Below are 16,034 nucleotides of genomic sequence, written 5' to 3' on the forward strand. Positions count from 1 at the left end.
ACTTTGAAAGAGCTTTGGAAAGAAATATTTAATTTCTTCTGAATCGAAAAAAAAAAATTAAAGGAGATAATTAAATAAATAATTAAATAAAATAAATAGATGGAAAAGAAGGGAGAACGAGCAGCAGTGAAAAGAAGTAAAAGAGCGAGGAGAAAAAAAATATAGAAAGCAGAGATAGCGTTAGTGAAATTATAAGAAAAATACAAAAACAGAAAAAAAAAAGAATGCAAGAACAGAAGAAAGGGAAGAAGCTCAGGGGAGGGGAGCGAGGTGGGGGTTGGTTTCCTTTGTTATTCATAAACCCCGCTAAAAAAGCCAACCAAAGTACCAGCTGGAATTCTGTAAATAATCCATCGAATCAGGTTGAATGAAATATTCCAACAGGCTATAAATTAATATCAAGAACTGCTGGTTTTCATACAAATTATGTTTTCTTTTCATCCTCCACCGGTTTCCTCCTCATCCTCCGCCTCCTCCTCCTCCTCCTTCATCGTCTCATCATCACCAACGTCATCGTGATTCACCGTCGTCGTCGTCGTCGTTATCATCAACGTCCTTTACCATCGTCATCTTTACTAGTACCACCGATACCAACCAACCTACCATCACCACAACTATGACAGATATATTTCCTACTAGTCAATACACCACCGCTTGTACCTCCCCCGCCAGCGTCCATCATCATCGTCGTCAGCAGCAGCAGCAGCAGCAGCAGCAAGAGCAACATCTTGATATTCATAATTAATGCCATCATCACTGTACCACCACCACCACCACCACTACACCACCACCATCACTACCACCACCACCACCACCTCCAATACTATGGCCACTGTGTTCCCAACCACTCCTACGACCGTGTCTCCTACTATAACCATAATCATGACCAAGACAATCATCATCATGAATACCACCACCGCCACCACCACCAATACCACCACCACCAACCACCACCACCACCACCACCACCATCACAGTCATTATCATCATCATCGTCGTCATCATCATCCCCATCACTAGCCACGCATTTGGACAAGCCAACTCAAATCATTTGTGTTAATAAGATTAGAATCAGATCATAAATACTGCTCAGCTCAAACAAGAGATCATGTTCTGCAACACTTCAAAGAGGATTTAGCGGATAGTTTGCTGATGAGATAATCTCATTTCAGAGCAAGTTTCTCTCAGTAACGCAACATTCATGAGTGCAGGTTCGTTATTTCCTGCTTTGGACAATTAAGTAAATCTCTCTCTTTGTCAGATCATTCAGGATCTTAATGAAATACCTGCCAAAGTTCGTTAAAGTGACTTGACTGACAAAACCTATTGTTGCTATTGTTGTCGTTGTTTTTGAGGCCTAGATAGGCTCTAATATACTGTTTTGCTTTGCCTTTAACCCTCAACTCTTGGTAGAATCCTAAGGGCGATGTCACAACATGTAGCAGCCGTCCAAGAATTTGGACCTGGAGATCTCCATTTCCAGCGACTTCGAGGGCCACCTCCCAGTGGGGTCGGGCGTCAACGAAGAGCCCTCAACTACAAGACGACCAAAGTTTTTTTTCCCCAAGGTCTGGGGTCTCCCGCCCCTAAACCCTAGACCATCACCCAATCACCCTTACCCGTCTTGTTGCTTAACAACAACAACAACAACATGTTGCATATCTTAGGCATTGTTTTAGAAATATTGGAGCCCATTCCACATCAAGTCTAATCACAGTCGATTTCTTTTTGGAAGAGAGATAGAAAAACAGAAGAAAAATAAATGGAAAGAGGACAACCAAGACTGGTACTCAGAACACGTCCTTTTTTCCTCGATCCTGAAAAGATGAAACGTGAAATTGACGCAAGAAGTATTTGAACACTGGGCACCGTTATCTGAAACGAATGTAATCTATGCAACGCTCTAACGAGTCAATAATTTTAATACTACAGACATATAAAAGCGGTGAGCAAGCAGAATCATTAGCACGCCGGGCAAAATGCTTAGCAGCATTTCATCTATCTTCATATTCTGAGTTCAAATTCCACCGAATTGAACTTTCGTCCTTTCGAGGTCAATAAAATAAGTACCAGATGAATACTGGAGTCCATGTATTACCTCTCCCCCGAAATTGCTGGTCTTGCGCCAAAATTTGAAACCTCCGAGAGCGACTTTGGCTTTCATCCCTTCGGGGTTGATAAAATAAGTACCAGTGGAGCATTTGCCTCGTTCTAATCGAGCTGGCTCCTTCCCCAAAATATCTGGCCTTGTGTCAAAATTTGAAACCAATATTACAGACCTATGAATGCGGTGAGCAGGCAGATTCGTTACCACGCCGGAGAAAACGACTTAGAGGCATTTCGTCCGTCTTTACGTTCTGCTTTCAAATTTTTCCGATATTGACATTGTCGATAAAATAAGTACCAGTTGAACACGGGGGTTGCTGCAATTGACTTACCCCTTCCACTAGAATTGCTGACCTTGTGCCAAAATCTTAAATCAATATTACTATGATGACAGATGTTGCAAATCTGATAATATTCATATTGGTAATTTTGTTTGTTTCAAATATAAATGGTTTTAGGTTTGCATTTTCCTATTGGTCTCTTCCTTTTTAGAATACGTTAATGTAAAATATGAGGGCGATTCAGTTGCTATTTTTAGCAGATCGAGCAACAATTATCTATGATACAAATCGCTAATGAATGATGAGTTCACACACACACACGCGCGCGCGCGTATATATATATATATATATATATATATATATATATATATATATATATATATATATATATGCATCACTACACGCGTGTGTCGGGCTCACAATGATTAAGTAGTGAGTTCAATTCCAGGACCGGGCTGCGTGTTGTGTTCTCGAGCAAGAAGTTTTATTTCGCATTGCCCTAATTCACTCAGCCGTAGAAATGAGTTGCGACGTCACTGATGCCAACCTCTATCGTCCTTTGCTTTGTAGAGGATTCCATGTTGAGATGATAGTGTGGCATTATAAAGTTCTTGAAGACTCCACTCCTCCACTCCAATTCACTGACAATATTGCTGAGATTTACAACTTAATGATTCTGATCACCATTAAGAAATCCCCTGACACTGGTATGGTTGATGACAAATTGCGACTCACAACCATTAGAAAATCCACTGTGATTGATAGCAGAGTGTGACTGATAGCAGAGTGTGATTGATCGCAATCACAAAATCCGACGATACTAGTGTGATTAATGACGGACTGGGACTCAAAACCGTTACAAAATTCACTAAGACTGGTACATTGGAATTGACCTCAATTACAAAATCCACTGATTCTAGAGTGATTGATGACGGGCCGTGACTCACACCCACAACAAAATCTACTGAGATTGATATCACATCGTGATTAACCGCCATTAAAAAATCCACTGAAACTGGTTTGGCTGATAACATGTTGCTACTGGCAACCATTTCGAAATCCAAGACTAGTGTGATTAATGATACATTGTGACTCATCATACTGTTACTGACCACCATGTCAAAGTGCCCGCATATTGCTTGTACTAAAGTCGCAATGACTCGATACTTTTATGCAATTTTAATGTAAATTTCCTTTATTGTCAAGTTGATATTTAGCCTCTGGTCACTTATGATCAAACACATCTTCATTTATTGCTGCCATTTTCTTCATAATATTGGTCAATCGTTGTTTCTAACGTAGGCCTTGGCTATAAATTTGGGGGATAGGATTGGAGATTTAGCCGATTACATCGACCCCATTACAGAGACCAGAGAGATGAAAGGCAAAATTGACCTCGCGTGGGATGGGGGATTTGAACTCAGAATGTAGCGAGCCGAAACAAATGTTTATTAGCATTTAGTTGGACGTTCTAACGAATCTAGCAATCCACTGCTCTTATGTTGGCAAACGATTGAAAGTAATTTTGGTGGTAGTTAATATTTGATATTTGTTGAGAGTGAGTGAAAGATACATCGGAGATGTATTTATGATGACTGCAGTTTGCAAACAGCGGATGCAATAATTAGCAATGAATTTGGCGAAGACCTCACTAGCAATCAACTAACAAATTTTCTTGCGTAGGTTATTGCGTTGTATTGACATTTGTGAAAAGAACTACAATACGTAATAAATGTTTTGTGACACATGCAAACGAGAATGGCATGTCTGAGTGACTAAGAAATTTGCTTAACACACATGTGAATTCGAGTTCAATCCAACTGATCAGCATTACTGTGTTTATAGACAAGGTGGTGAGATGGCAGAGTCGTTAGCCCGCCGGATAAAATGCTTAGTGGAATTTCTTCCGGCTTTACGTTTTGAGTTCGAATTCCGCGGAAGTCGACTTTGCTTTCATCCTTTCGAGGTCGATAAAATAAAGTGATAGTTCAGCACTGGGGGTCAATGTAACCGATTAGGCCCCACTCCAAAATTCGAGGCCTTGTACTTACAGTAAAAAAAAAAAAAACACATATATTTAAATACACGAGCGTTTATGCGCGTAACGTTCAACGATTTATATCTGCAAAGGATTTAAATACTGGAGAGAAACACTTTGTTTAATATTTGTTCTGTCAAGTTGCACAAAAACTCCCTTGCTACCTTAGTCACTACAAATGCAGCAAACCAGTAATGGGCCAGTTGGAAACCTGTAAGCAACGATGCTATTGTTCACTTGTCCATATATAAATAAGTGATAAATCCATCTCTATGATTTTAGTATCAACTCCATGACAAATATTTTAATAATTGATGTTCTAAATTTTTCTGAAAAACCTTTTGGTAAAGGGAGACAAAGAGTACTAGTTCTTCTATGCTTTGAGAATTGAACTTCTAGATTCTTCGTAGAACCTTCATATGCACTCGCAGAAATTCTCAATTCTTTATTTGAACAAAGAAAAGGAAAAAATTGATAAATATTCTTTTTTACTCTAGACACAAGTCCTGAAATTTTTTTTTAGCGGGCTGGGGGTAGTCGATTAGATAGACCCCAGTACGCAACTGGTACTTAATTTATTGACTCTGAAAGGATGAAAGGCAAAGTCGACCTCGGTGGAATTTGAACTCAAAATGAAAAGACAGTCGAAATACCTATTTCTTTACTACCCACAAGGGGCTAAACACAGAGAAGACAAACAAGGACAGACAGACGGATTAAGTCGATTATATTGACTCCAGTGCGTAACTGGTACTTAATTTATCGACCCCGAAAGGATGAAAGGCAAAGTCGACCACGGCTGAATTTGAACTCACAACGTAACGGCAGACGAAATACGGCTAAGCATTTCGCCCGGCGTGCTAACGATTCTGCCAGTTACACACTGCGGTCGATGTAATAGTCTTAATCTCTTTGTCCTTGTTTGTCCCCTTGTGGGCAATAAAGAAATAAGATATGTACCCATGCCGTTTTTTTACCACTCAGGAAATTTGAAGTGTTTGTTTCCTAAATGTTATCAAAAAGCCACTGAAGTTGTCTTTATTACAATCCTCTTGTCACGACAGTATATTCTGTAGCTACAAGCATTGCAGAGACAATATAATTGAGTTGTTTAACTCATTGTATGAACAACTGTCTTCACTTCAGACACTCGGTTAAAACAGGCCTGTAATGACATGGAGCAAGTGGTAGACTGATGAATTTCATTTAATCTAAATCTTCGAACCAGAAAATAGTTATTTAACGTCACCATGTAAATTTGCTATACTCATAAATATCAATCAGTCTAAAGCCTTCACTTCACATCTTTGCATTAGAAAATGTCGGTCTCACACAAAACTATCGTATTACTGTAAGATATTTTGGTGTATCCACAATTACTTGTGCTTAAGTATATGCTACCTATAAGGGCGTGTGGTGGCAAGGGAAAGTTTTATATCTATCCTCTAGAATGTGGTTGTACTTCGGTTTGTCCAACAGGTAGCTATTTGGAAAACAACGTGGCTGTCTTTAAATATTTCCCTCATTTTGCTAATTTGGAATCTGGGTAAATGGTATTTGAAGAAAGCTTCTGGTAAAATAAAAAATTAATATTCCTATTATTTGCATATATTTGGTGGTAGAGCCTCCAATTCTAAAATTCAATGTAAGTTTTTTTTTAAATTAAAAAAGTATTTACTGAGATTAAAGCTTTACTGAGATCTGTAGGATTATATGTTCATTACCAATGAAAAGTCACTGCTATCATTAAGGAACTTGTGTGGTGACACGGTTATTGTAATTTTTATGTTATTATTTAATCGGCTGAGAATGGGGAGGAAGAGAATGAAGAGGAAGGAGAATAGAAAGGAAGGAGAAGGGAAAGGAAGGACAAGGGAGAGGAAGGAGAAAGGAGAGAAAAGGGAAGCGAGAGAAAGGAGAGAAAAGAGAAGGGAGAGGGAAAGCAAATTTTTAGGATGACTGTTATTTCAGTCGAAGGCTCGTAGATTGAGGCCTGGAAGAGAAACATGGGCCAGAAGACATTTCTTGAAGATTGCACGAGACATTTTGTCCCATTGTTCTTCCCTCGTGCTTTGCAGAGTTTATTGAGTGTTAGTAGGAATGATTAGAAGAGAAGAGGAAGATGAATTGGGTCGGTAGAATAGAATCGGTAACAGAAGCCTTTGTCATAAATGTCAAAGAGACAGAAAGAAGAAATAGAATATCATTGGAATACGTTTTTGTTAATTAATTTTTACTAGTCAGTAGGAAGATTTTTTTTCTTTTCTTGTTGCTGGAGAGACTATTTAAAACAGATGTTGGCAACGCAAAGGGAAATGTGAACAACTATTGATGACTGGAAAAATCCATAGAGGAAAAGATGCTGAGATGGAGATATAGAAGAGAAATATTTTATTTCTAATTAGCTGGAAATCATTCTTGCAAGAGTGAGTGAGAGAGAGAGAGAGAGAGAGAGAGAGAGAGGGGGGGGGGAAGAGGGAGAGAGCGAGTAGTTATGGGGAGAAATGATTTTAGTCAAATGAAAAAAATTTGTTTGTCCTATTTTCCGACATAAGTCGAATTTTTCGGACCAATATTTACAGCCAAAAAAGGGAGGTCGACTTATACACCAAGACGATTTGGAAGAGTCAAAACTTCTAAGTAAAAATGCAGTAAGATTGGGCAAGTTAGTGACGTTGTTTGAATGTTTACATTACATTTACACTATATACTTCTCCGACTTGTATTCAGGAAAATAAAGTAAGAAACAACGTGGTATATCGACTGTAGAGTGGACACTAAATACTGAATTTTTGTATGACAAACACGTGGTTAATGATGTGGCAGGTCATTAAGCGTTATTAAATTATATAATCATATTTAGTAGATTTTTCATAAAAGCATATCTTGAAATATTTTCGAACGAAGTATATATTCCGGTTAATCCATATAACTGTATCTTTTCGGCATTTACATTTAATGTCACTTTATATTGTCAGAGAGAGAGAGAAAGAGAGAGAGAGAGAGAGAGAGAAAGAGAGGGGAGAGAGAGAGAGAGAGAGAGAGAGGGAGGGGAGAGAGGGAGAGACGATAATTAAGAAAACCAAGTTTTTAAAGACAAAAAGCCATTACTTAAACTGTGAAAATAAATATTTTCTTCATCATAATACGTTAATTAGGCATCTGCCTCAGAGAAGTAAATAAATACCGAACTAAATAGACAAATAAAACAGACAAAATTGTGAGCGTTATCGAAAATATAGGATGAAAATTAATTTTTCTGTGAAATTAATTAAAAAAGAATTCTAACATTATTTCAGTCTAATGCTCAGTTATTTTTCTCCAACGAAACGGCAAATTTCACTTTGGTGACAATTTTGTCAACATTTCATTCGAAAGACCACAAACTGCTTGAATTTTCTATCTGTATATAATGAAAGTGACTTAGTTTAGCTCACCAATTTTGTTTTATATTCACACCAATTAGTCGGGCAAAACTGCAAGAAACTCTTTTTCTATAAGAATATTTAGTGACAGAATAAGATTCTAAAAGAATATACTTTGGAGATGATGTTTTGAAGCTCTCGATAAAAAAGTAAAAAAAAAATGTCTCTAGCTGTTCACTTGTTCACTAATATCAGATTTATTTTCACTGACCATAGCAATCAAAATTTCTTAACTCCTTATTGCCCACAAGTGGCTAAACATACAGGGGACAAACAAGGACAAACAAAGGGATTAAGTCGATTATATCGACCCCAGTGCGTAACTGGTATTTAGTTTATCGACCCCGAAAGGATGAACGGCAAAGTCGACCTCGGCGGAATTTGAACTCAAAGCATAACGGCAGACGAAATACTGCTAAGCATTTCGCCCGGTGTGCTAACGATTCTGGCAGCTCGCCGCCTTAACCATAAAACTTAAATTTTCTGTGAAGTTTATCCTTAATTTCTGAGGCGGCGAACTGGCAGAATCGTGAGCATGTCGAGCAAATTGCTTAGTGGTATTTACGTTCTGAGTTCAAAATCTGCTGATGCCAACTTTACCTTTCATCCTTTCGGGTCGAAAAAAAAAAGTACTGTACTAGTGAAATGCTGGGTTCGATGTAATCATCTTAACCCCTCCCCAGAAATTGCTGGCAATGTTCCGAAAACTGAAACCAATTTCTTTAGATTATCTCCCCATTTCTTTACGAACCTCAAGATTTTTTTCCCCATTTCTCAGCCAAGAAACAAACTTCTATTCATAGTGTAGATTGTACGTACATCATTAAGTACACTACCTCTTACCTGAGTTATATAAATATATATACATATATATATATATATATATATATATATATATATATATAAAGACCAACGAGCTGAGAGTAAAAAAAACAGGGCAATGTGAATGAAAAAGGCTATATCAAGTGAAGACAAAAATCAATAAAATAACATATGCTTGTCGTTTGGTATTGTCCATCCAGTTGGATTATTATGGCTTGTATCATATAAGAAGTTTGCATTCTCTTTATAATGCAAAATACTTAATACTGAGAGTTATGTCAATTTTCAATTTGATGAATTAAAGCTAGTAATATGGAATTACGTGCCTAAGGCAAACAACTGAAAGCATTAGCAATGCAGATCTTCACAGTTGTTCCAAAACCTCTGCGATTCTTCAAATTCAAACATAGAATGGCAGCAACGTATAAAACCCTTTTGAAATCTTTAATTGTATCGTCATACTCAATCCTTCCCTTCCTTCTTTCTCTCTCTCTCTCTCTCTCTCTCTCTCTCTCTCCCTCTCTCCTTCTCTCTCTCTCTCCCTCCATCTTTCTCTCGCTCGTTCACTCTTTCCTCCGTCTCTGTCGCTTTCTTTATTTTTCTTTATGTATTTCCTTCTGTCGTTTCAATATAATTTCAATTAATTGAAATGTGAATGTAAACAGATACAACCCTCTCTGCTTCCTCCTCTCTTTCTTCACCCTCCTCGTCTCCATTTCTTTTGCCAGTCGCCTTCGTTATCACCATCCTTATCGTAATCACATTCACCATAATCAGGAGCATGATCAGGATGAGGAAGATCATCATTATCATTATCGTCATTATGCACATCATCATCATCATCACCCCTGTTTTAATCATTAGCACCATCACCTTCCATATCAGCATCAAGGTTACTATCCGTAGTGGAGCCTCTTAATTTGGTCGCTTGCCATGCTGGAGATAGCAATGAAATCTTCTCCAAAATCAAATCGCATCTAAGTACAACGAATCGTAAATTTACTGCAACGAAAACTAAACCATCAACCCTACTACTACTACTACTACTACTACTACTGCTACTACTGCTGCTGCTACTGCTGTTGTTGTTGCCGCCGCCGCCGCCGCCACCACCACCAACACCACCACCACCATCGCCACCACCACCACCACCACAACCACTACTACTACTACTACTACTACTACTACTGCTGCTGCTGCTGCTGCTGCTGCTTTGATAACCAAGCAGGTATCGAGTATGTAACCGAAATAATCTAAGGATTATTTCGGTTACGTACTTGAAAGCAGTTTTATTATTGTTTTGTTATAGATCAGCTGAACGTACCTTCAGTTACCTAATTCTGGAGGTGGTTTCAATGAAATTATAATCGCTAGAATAAGGGTGGAGTGAAAATGATTGAAGAACTTGAGAAAAATGTGCGCAACGAAGGATTTCTTCTTTTCTTTGTTCTAGCATTAGAAGGTAAGAATGGTAAGCGGGTTGGATAGAATGCCTGGTGATATTCGCTCCAGCTCTCTGTACCATGAGTTCATATACCACTGAGGTCGGCCTTGTATTTTATCCCTTCAGGACCAGTAAAATGAAGTACCAGTCCAGTACCGAGGTCAAATCTTCTGTCTGTGTGTCTTGCTCTCCCACTTACACTCTTTCATTCATTCTTTATTATTTCTATGTCTGTCTGTCTGTCTGTCTGTCTGTCTCTCTCTCTCTCTCTTTTCATCTTTCCACCCCATCTCTCTCTCTTTCATTCTCTGCTTTCTATCTGAGATCTAAACCCAATCATATCACATTTAATCATGTTAGATCGGTCTAAGAAATACGTTAGAAGAGCACGTGTCTGTGGAATACTCGTCCGCTTACAAGTTAATTTCACTAACAGGAATTCAATAAGTAAGACTATGGTTGACAAGAAGCTTTCTTAATGACTAAGTACCATCTATAAATCCATTTTACTGTTTACTAAGGCCTCTACTCAGTAGGAATTATGCTGCACACTCTGACATACTATTATGCTCCCTACAACAGGCACGCGGACTGAAATATTTTGAGGAAAGGGTAGTCGATTTTACCGAGTTCAGTGCTCAACCGGTACTTATTTTATCAACCCTAAAGGGATGAAAGGCAAAGACAAACTTGGCAGAATTAGAGCTCAAAACGTAAAGCCGAAATCAGGACACACAACCTTACGATGATGAGCCGAATAATACCGTAACCACAAAGCTGGTACAAGGCCAGTAGTTTTGGGGGATGGTATGAGGCGATTACATCGACTCCAGCGTTTAGCTGGTACTTGTTTTATTGATTTCGAAAGTATGAAAAACAAAGTCTACCCAAACAGAATTTGAACTCAGGACATGAAGACGGACAAAACGTTGCTAAGCATTTTGCCCGGTGTGCGAACTCACTGCTTATAAAATAAATAATAATAATAATAATAATAATAATAATAATAATAATAATAATAATAATAATCCTTTCTACTGGAGGACAAGGCCTCAAATTTGTGGGGAGGGGGACAGTCGATTACATCGACCCCAATGTTTCACTGGTACTTAATTTATCGACTCCGAAAGAATGAAAAGCAAAGTCGATCTTGGTAGAATTCGCACTCAGAACTTAGCGACAGGCGAAATACCGCTAAGCATTTTTCCCGGCATGCAAACGATTGTGCCAGCTCACCGCCTTATAATAATGATAATGATGATGAACTCAGAACACGAAGACAGACGAAATACCTATTTCTTTACTACCCACAAGGGGCTAAACACAGAGGGGACAAACAAGGACAGACAAACGGATTAAGTCGATTACATCGACCCCAGTGCGTAACTGGTACTTAATTTATCGACCCCGAAAGGATGGAAGGCAAAGTCAATCTCGCTGAAATTTGAACTCAGAACGCAACGGCAGACGAAATACGGCTACGCATTTCGCCTGGCGTGCTAACGATTCTGCTAGCTCGCCGCCTTATAGTAATGATGATGATGATGATGATGACGATAATGATGAACTCAGAACATAAAGACAGACGAAATACTGCCAAGCATTTTGCCCGGCGTGCTAATATTTCTACAAGCACGTCGCCTTACGTCTTCACTATATTAGATGTAATTCAATATTATGATGAGTATTTTACGGATTCCATGGACAGCGAGGCTCACCAATGGAGAAGTTCTTAAGTAGATCAGGTCGAAAATGTCGCTGGAAGCTAGGATCACCAAGCATAGATTGGCATATTTCGATCACATTATGCGGAGAAAATCCCCGAAGAAGGACATCATGCTCGGAATGGTCAGTGGCAAGAGAGGAAAAGGCCGACCAAGAACCCGCTGGCTTGACACCATCAAGAGTGATACCGGAATGGACATAGCCAATCCGAAAGAAACGGCCCAGGATAGAACTGACTGGAGGACACTGATCCAACGAGTAACCGAGAGTCGACTTCGAGTGAGCGGATAGATAGATAGATAGATTTACGGTATACATAGTCAAAGAAAGGTAATAATAAATCACTTACCTGTTAACGTCATCACTGACATCACTGACATTGTCGGCTTGATCAACTAAAGATCCATTTTCCAGATTTTTCTTATGCAGCATACTATAGTCAGGAGAAGGATAGGATATGTGTTTGATGCGCCACTTTTGGTTGCCAGCAAAGTTCATAGTGCTATCCGAGAAAGCAGTAGCACATGGCGTAGATGCAGTATGAATTAGGCGTGTAGCGTTCAACGGTGTACTCTGCACTGACAGTGAGTGCCGAACAACCGGAAGTTTACAATTTTCTGGACATATGTTTTGAGGACCGGCGTTAGGCAGAGGTTGGTTTGTTGACAGAATGCGTTGCGTACCTATCCGAGCTGCTGGAAAGGGTTTTGGACGTGCGTATTCTGGAACAAGGTTCCAGGCTGGCAAATTCAGTGGACTTCTTGATGTTGATATTGTCTGAGATCGTACAAGTGATACTTGATTCCATTGGTGCCTGGAAGAGGAATTTGGTGATGAAATAATTGTATTTTGTTGAAAAGTAAAGACAGGACTGTTTTCTTGCTGTATAGTTCTAATTTTATGTGGTGGAAGTTGTTGTAATTGTTGTGGTGGTTGTTGTAGTTGTTGTTGATGTTGTTGTTGGTGGTGTTGTTGCTGGTGTTGCTGAATTTGCTGTTGTTGTTGGAGTTGTAATTGTTGTGGGTGATGATAATGTTGGAGTTGTTGAATTTGCTGTTGTGGCTGTTGGTAATGCTGTTGGTGCTGTTGTTGTTGTTGTTGGTATTGTGTTTGTGGTAGAGGTGGAGGTGGTGGGTTTTGGTGTTGGTGGGATTGTAGCTGCTGCTGCTGCTGTTGTGGTTGCTGGAGAAAGTGTTGCTGATAATGGTGATGGTGATGGTGATGGTGGTGGTGATGAACATGTGGTTGCTGTTGGCTTTGTTTATTTTGGGAGTCCTGAGATAAAACTCTCAGTAGCGACTGTGGTGAAGGACTCCTTGGAATTGCGACTGACTGAGATCTTATCAGAGAAGCTGCTACAGGACTTCTTGGTGACCTGAGACACTTCTGCTGCATGTGTATTGGACTGGTCCTTGTCATTGCAGACACTTGGAATGGGGTCCATTGCGTTCCTTTAGAATGGATATGGTATCGGGAAGAGTTAGGCAAGGGACTTACCGGGGGGCTCTGAGGGTGAAAAAATGGTGAATTAAAAGAGTTCCTTAGTGTAGTATCCAACTCGGATATTGGGCCATTTGGGTCATAGGGAGGTGGAGAGGTACTCGTTGCTACATTTTTGGTTTGCACGGGGGGACTGACTCGACTAGACAAGCTTTGCTCTGGAAGGGATCGGTGAGGTTTGTGATCGGAATACCTGATTCTTCCAGTTGAAATGCTGTTAGCGCGCATTCGAGTCGAACCATTCTGGTGCCGCGGATAATTTTCAGCATAATTCCGTTTCTGTGAGTGAAGCTCAGATAATGAGCTTTTTGGAGTGGAGTCTATTGTTTCGGCTCTTTGGAGTGTCGGGCGCCATTGTAGGGGAGGAGATTTCTTGGACTCTGTGAGCAGCTGATACCTGTTTTTTGGTGAGGTAATCTGTCCATTGTTTAGGGATTCAGATTTAATTAACGCAGGCTGAAACTGCTCACAATCATTGTCCTTTGGTTCTTCGTTTTCCTGAAAAGTGAGAAAGAAATAAAAAAAAATTAGTTGGATTGAAAAGATGAAAAATGCTAAAAAATTGTAAAGGTTTGATGAACATATAAAATGTTTTAAAAAGAGGAAAGACTAATTATAATTTTCGTCATCAATATTGAAAAAATGCAGCCATTAAAATACCAACAACAAAGAAATGTAAAGGTTTATTGAAAAGAAAGGAGAAAACTGTTAAGATCTTTCGTATGCAAAATGGTTTAATACAGAAAATTATGGGAACTCAGATATTTAAACATAATGATTATGATAATGAATTAAGAAATGGATGAATAAATGAATGAATGAACGACTGACTTAATGAATGAATGAATGATGATTGATGATGATTGATGTGTGCTGGTAGGTGATTCTTCTCTACGATTATAAAGCTTTTTTAAAAAGCACGGTTACTGTAGTTGATGAAAGGGTTAAAGTTTTCTAGCAGCAGATTTTGTGCGAGAAATCGCTTAGAAATAATAAATAGGATAATTATATCTAAATGCATATTTTTCACATTTTTGCGTTTAATTATCTATTCATTATATTTTCTGACATGCACGGCATATTCTCGAAGATAGAGAATGCTATCATTTGTAGGTAGCAAGAAGGACTGCGTGGAAAATGACCTTTAGGTAAAGAATCATAGAAGCATTTGGCATAAAGAAGGTCTTAGTCAAAATTTTCTTAAAATTTCATTGTGGTGGCCGATGGATTTAGACATTAAACCCTTATCAAGGCGCACTTTTACATATGTTTAATCTCTCATAATATCAAAACTTATGAAAGAGTAATAACCATAAAAATGGAAGGTAAATAGTTTTCATATTGAGGTTCATTGAGATATGGAATGTATTTTAAGGGTGCCCCCCTAGAACCGAAAGGCTGAGAAACGTTTTTTAGAGCGCAGACCTTGGAGCAAGGGGGAAGTCATTAGGTCACTGAAAAGGTGGCGACAGTGACCAAAGAACTTTGACTAACAAACAGCCGAGGGATTGTTTATCCTGCACATTAAACAAACAATCGATTAGATATTTAGCCAATATATTAATAATAAAGAAGTGCTATTGAATCTGTGCGTGTGTTATTATTATTATTGGTGCAATGACTCTCTCAAGACAAAATAAAATTTGTTTCAACACACAATTTCACAGTTAGAATTTTACAAACAAAATACAAAGACATAATAAGACGGTATAGTTTGGCATGGTACTTTTGTTTGCATTCGCATGCATATCTATACATGTTGCTATATCAACATAACTATGTGTACATACCCATGCTAATATGGAAATCCACACACACACATACATACAAAAAAAAACACGTACACACGCACACAAATACACACACGCATACAATATGCGAGGTTTTTCTCAAGTTCAAAATATCAATTTGCTTTTGTTATCTACATTCCAAAGATAGAACTTTATAATCTTTCTGCACAGAAAGGTTTCAAATAATTAAAAATAGAAGAGAACGCACATAGATACAGTTTTGAGGTATCCGCGTGTCAGTAATGACTACGGATGAATTTCCTAGTTGTCAGTCGTAATGAAATCGGGTTAGCAGTGGCGAAACAGTCCGATGCGCGAATGGCAGTCTTTGACACACAAGCGGCTATCCCGGTGCTGTTTCAGTTGTTCAATTCTGACTCTTCAGTATAGGCTGCTCAATAGGATCCAAGCCTAGGGAGTACGGTATGAGGGAGAGGTTGTTACCCACACAGCGTGTCCCCGTCCTCCACCTCACTGAAGGATCCAGTTGAATAAAACGGCTGTGACGATTTGGCACAAACGTCGTCGCAACAGTTGCCACAACATGCAAGCATGTATGTATGTGTCTGCCTCCATGTATATGCGTGTGAGTGTGTGTATGTATGCACGTACGTATGTATGAATGCCTCTACGTATCTACGAATGTATGTATGTATGTATGTATGTATGTATGCATGTATATATGTATGCATGTATGTATGTATGCATGTATGTATGTATGTATGTATGTATGTATGTATGTATGTATGTATGCATGCATGCATGCATGCATGCATGTATGTATGTATGTATGTATGTATGTATGTATGTATGTATGTATGCATGTATCTTCTTCTTTATCTTCTTTATCTAGTTTCAGCTCACGAGCTGTGGCCATGCTGGGGCACCGCCATTTGTATGTAT

The 16,034-nt window shown here is 38.8% G+C and overlaps 1 protein-coding gene across 2 annotated transcripts in view; it reads right to left on the reverse strand.

The window, feature by feature from the left end:
* LOC115224649 (transcription factor SPT20 homolog) overlaps positions 1-16,034 on the reverse strand; it is a 414,115-nt gene that overhangs the window by 66,238 nt on the left and 331,843 nt on the right. Inside the window, exons 3-4 of one of the 2 annotated variants that reach the window (XM_036513212.1) lie at positions 13,535-13,839; positions 12,191-12,655 (exon numbers count right to left, since the gene is read on the reverse strand). In XM_036513212.1, coding sequence (XP_036369105.1) covers positions 12,191-12,655; positions 13,535-13,839 — 770 coding nt within the window. Of the gene's footprint in view, positions 1-12,190; positions 13,840-16,034 lie in introns of both variants that reach the window. The other variant, XM_029795511.2, reaches the window with a different exon arrangement.

Source organism: Octopus sinensis, linkage group LG2 (assembly GCF_006345805.1).
Source record: "Octopus sinensis linkage group LG2, ASM634580v1, whole genome shotgun sequence".
Taxonomy (NCBI): Eukaryota; Metazoa; Mollusca; class Cephalopoda; order Octopoda; family Octopodidae; genus Octopus; species Octopus sinensis.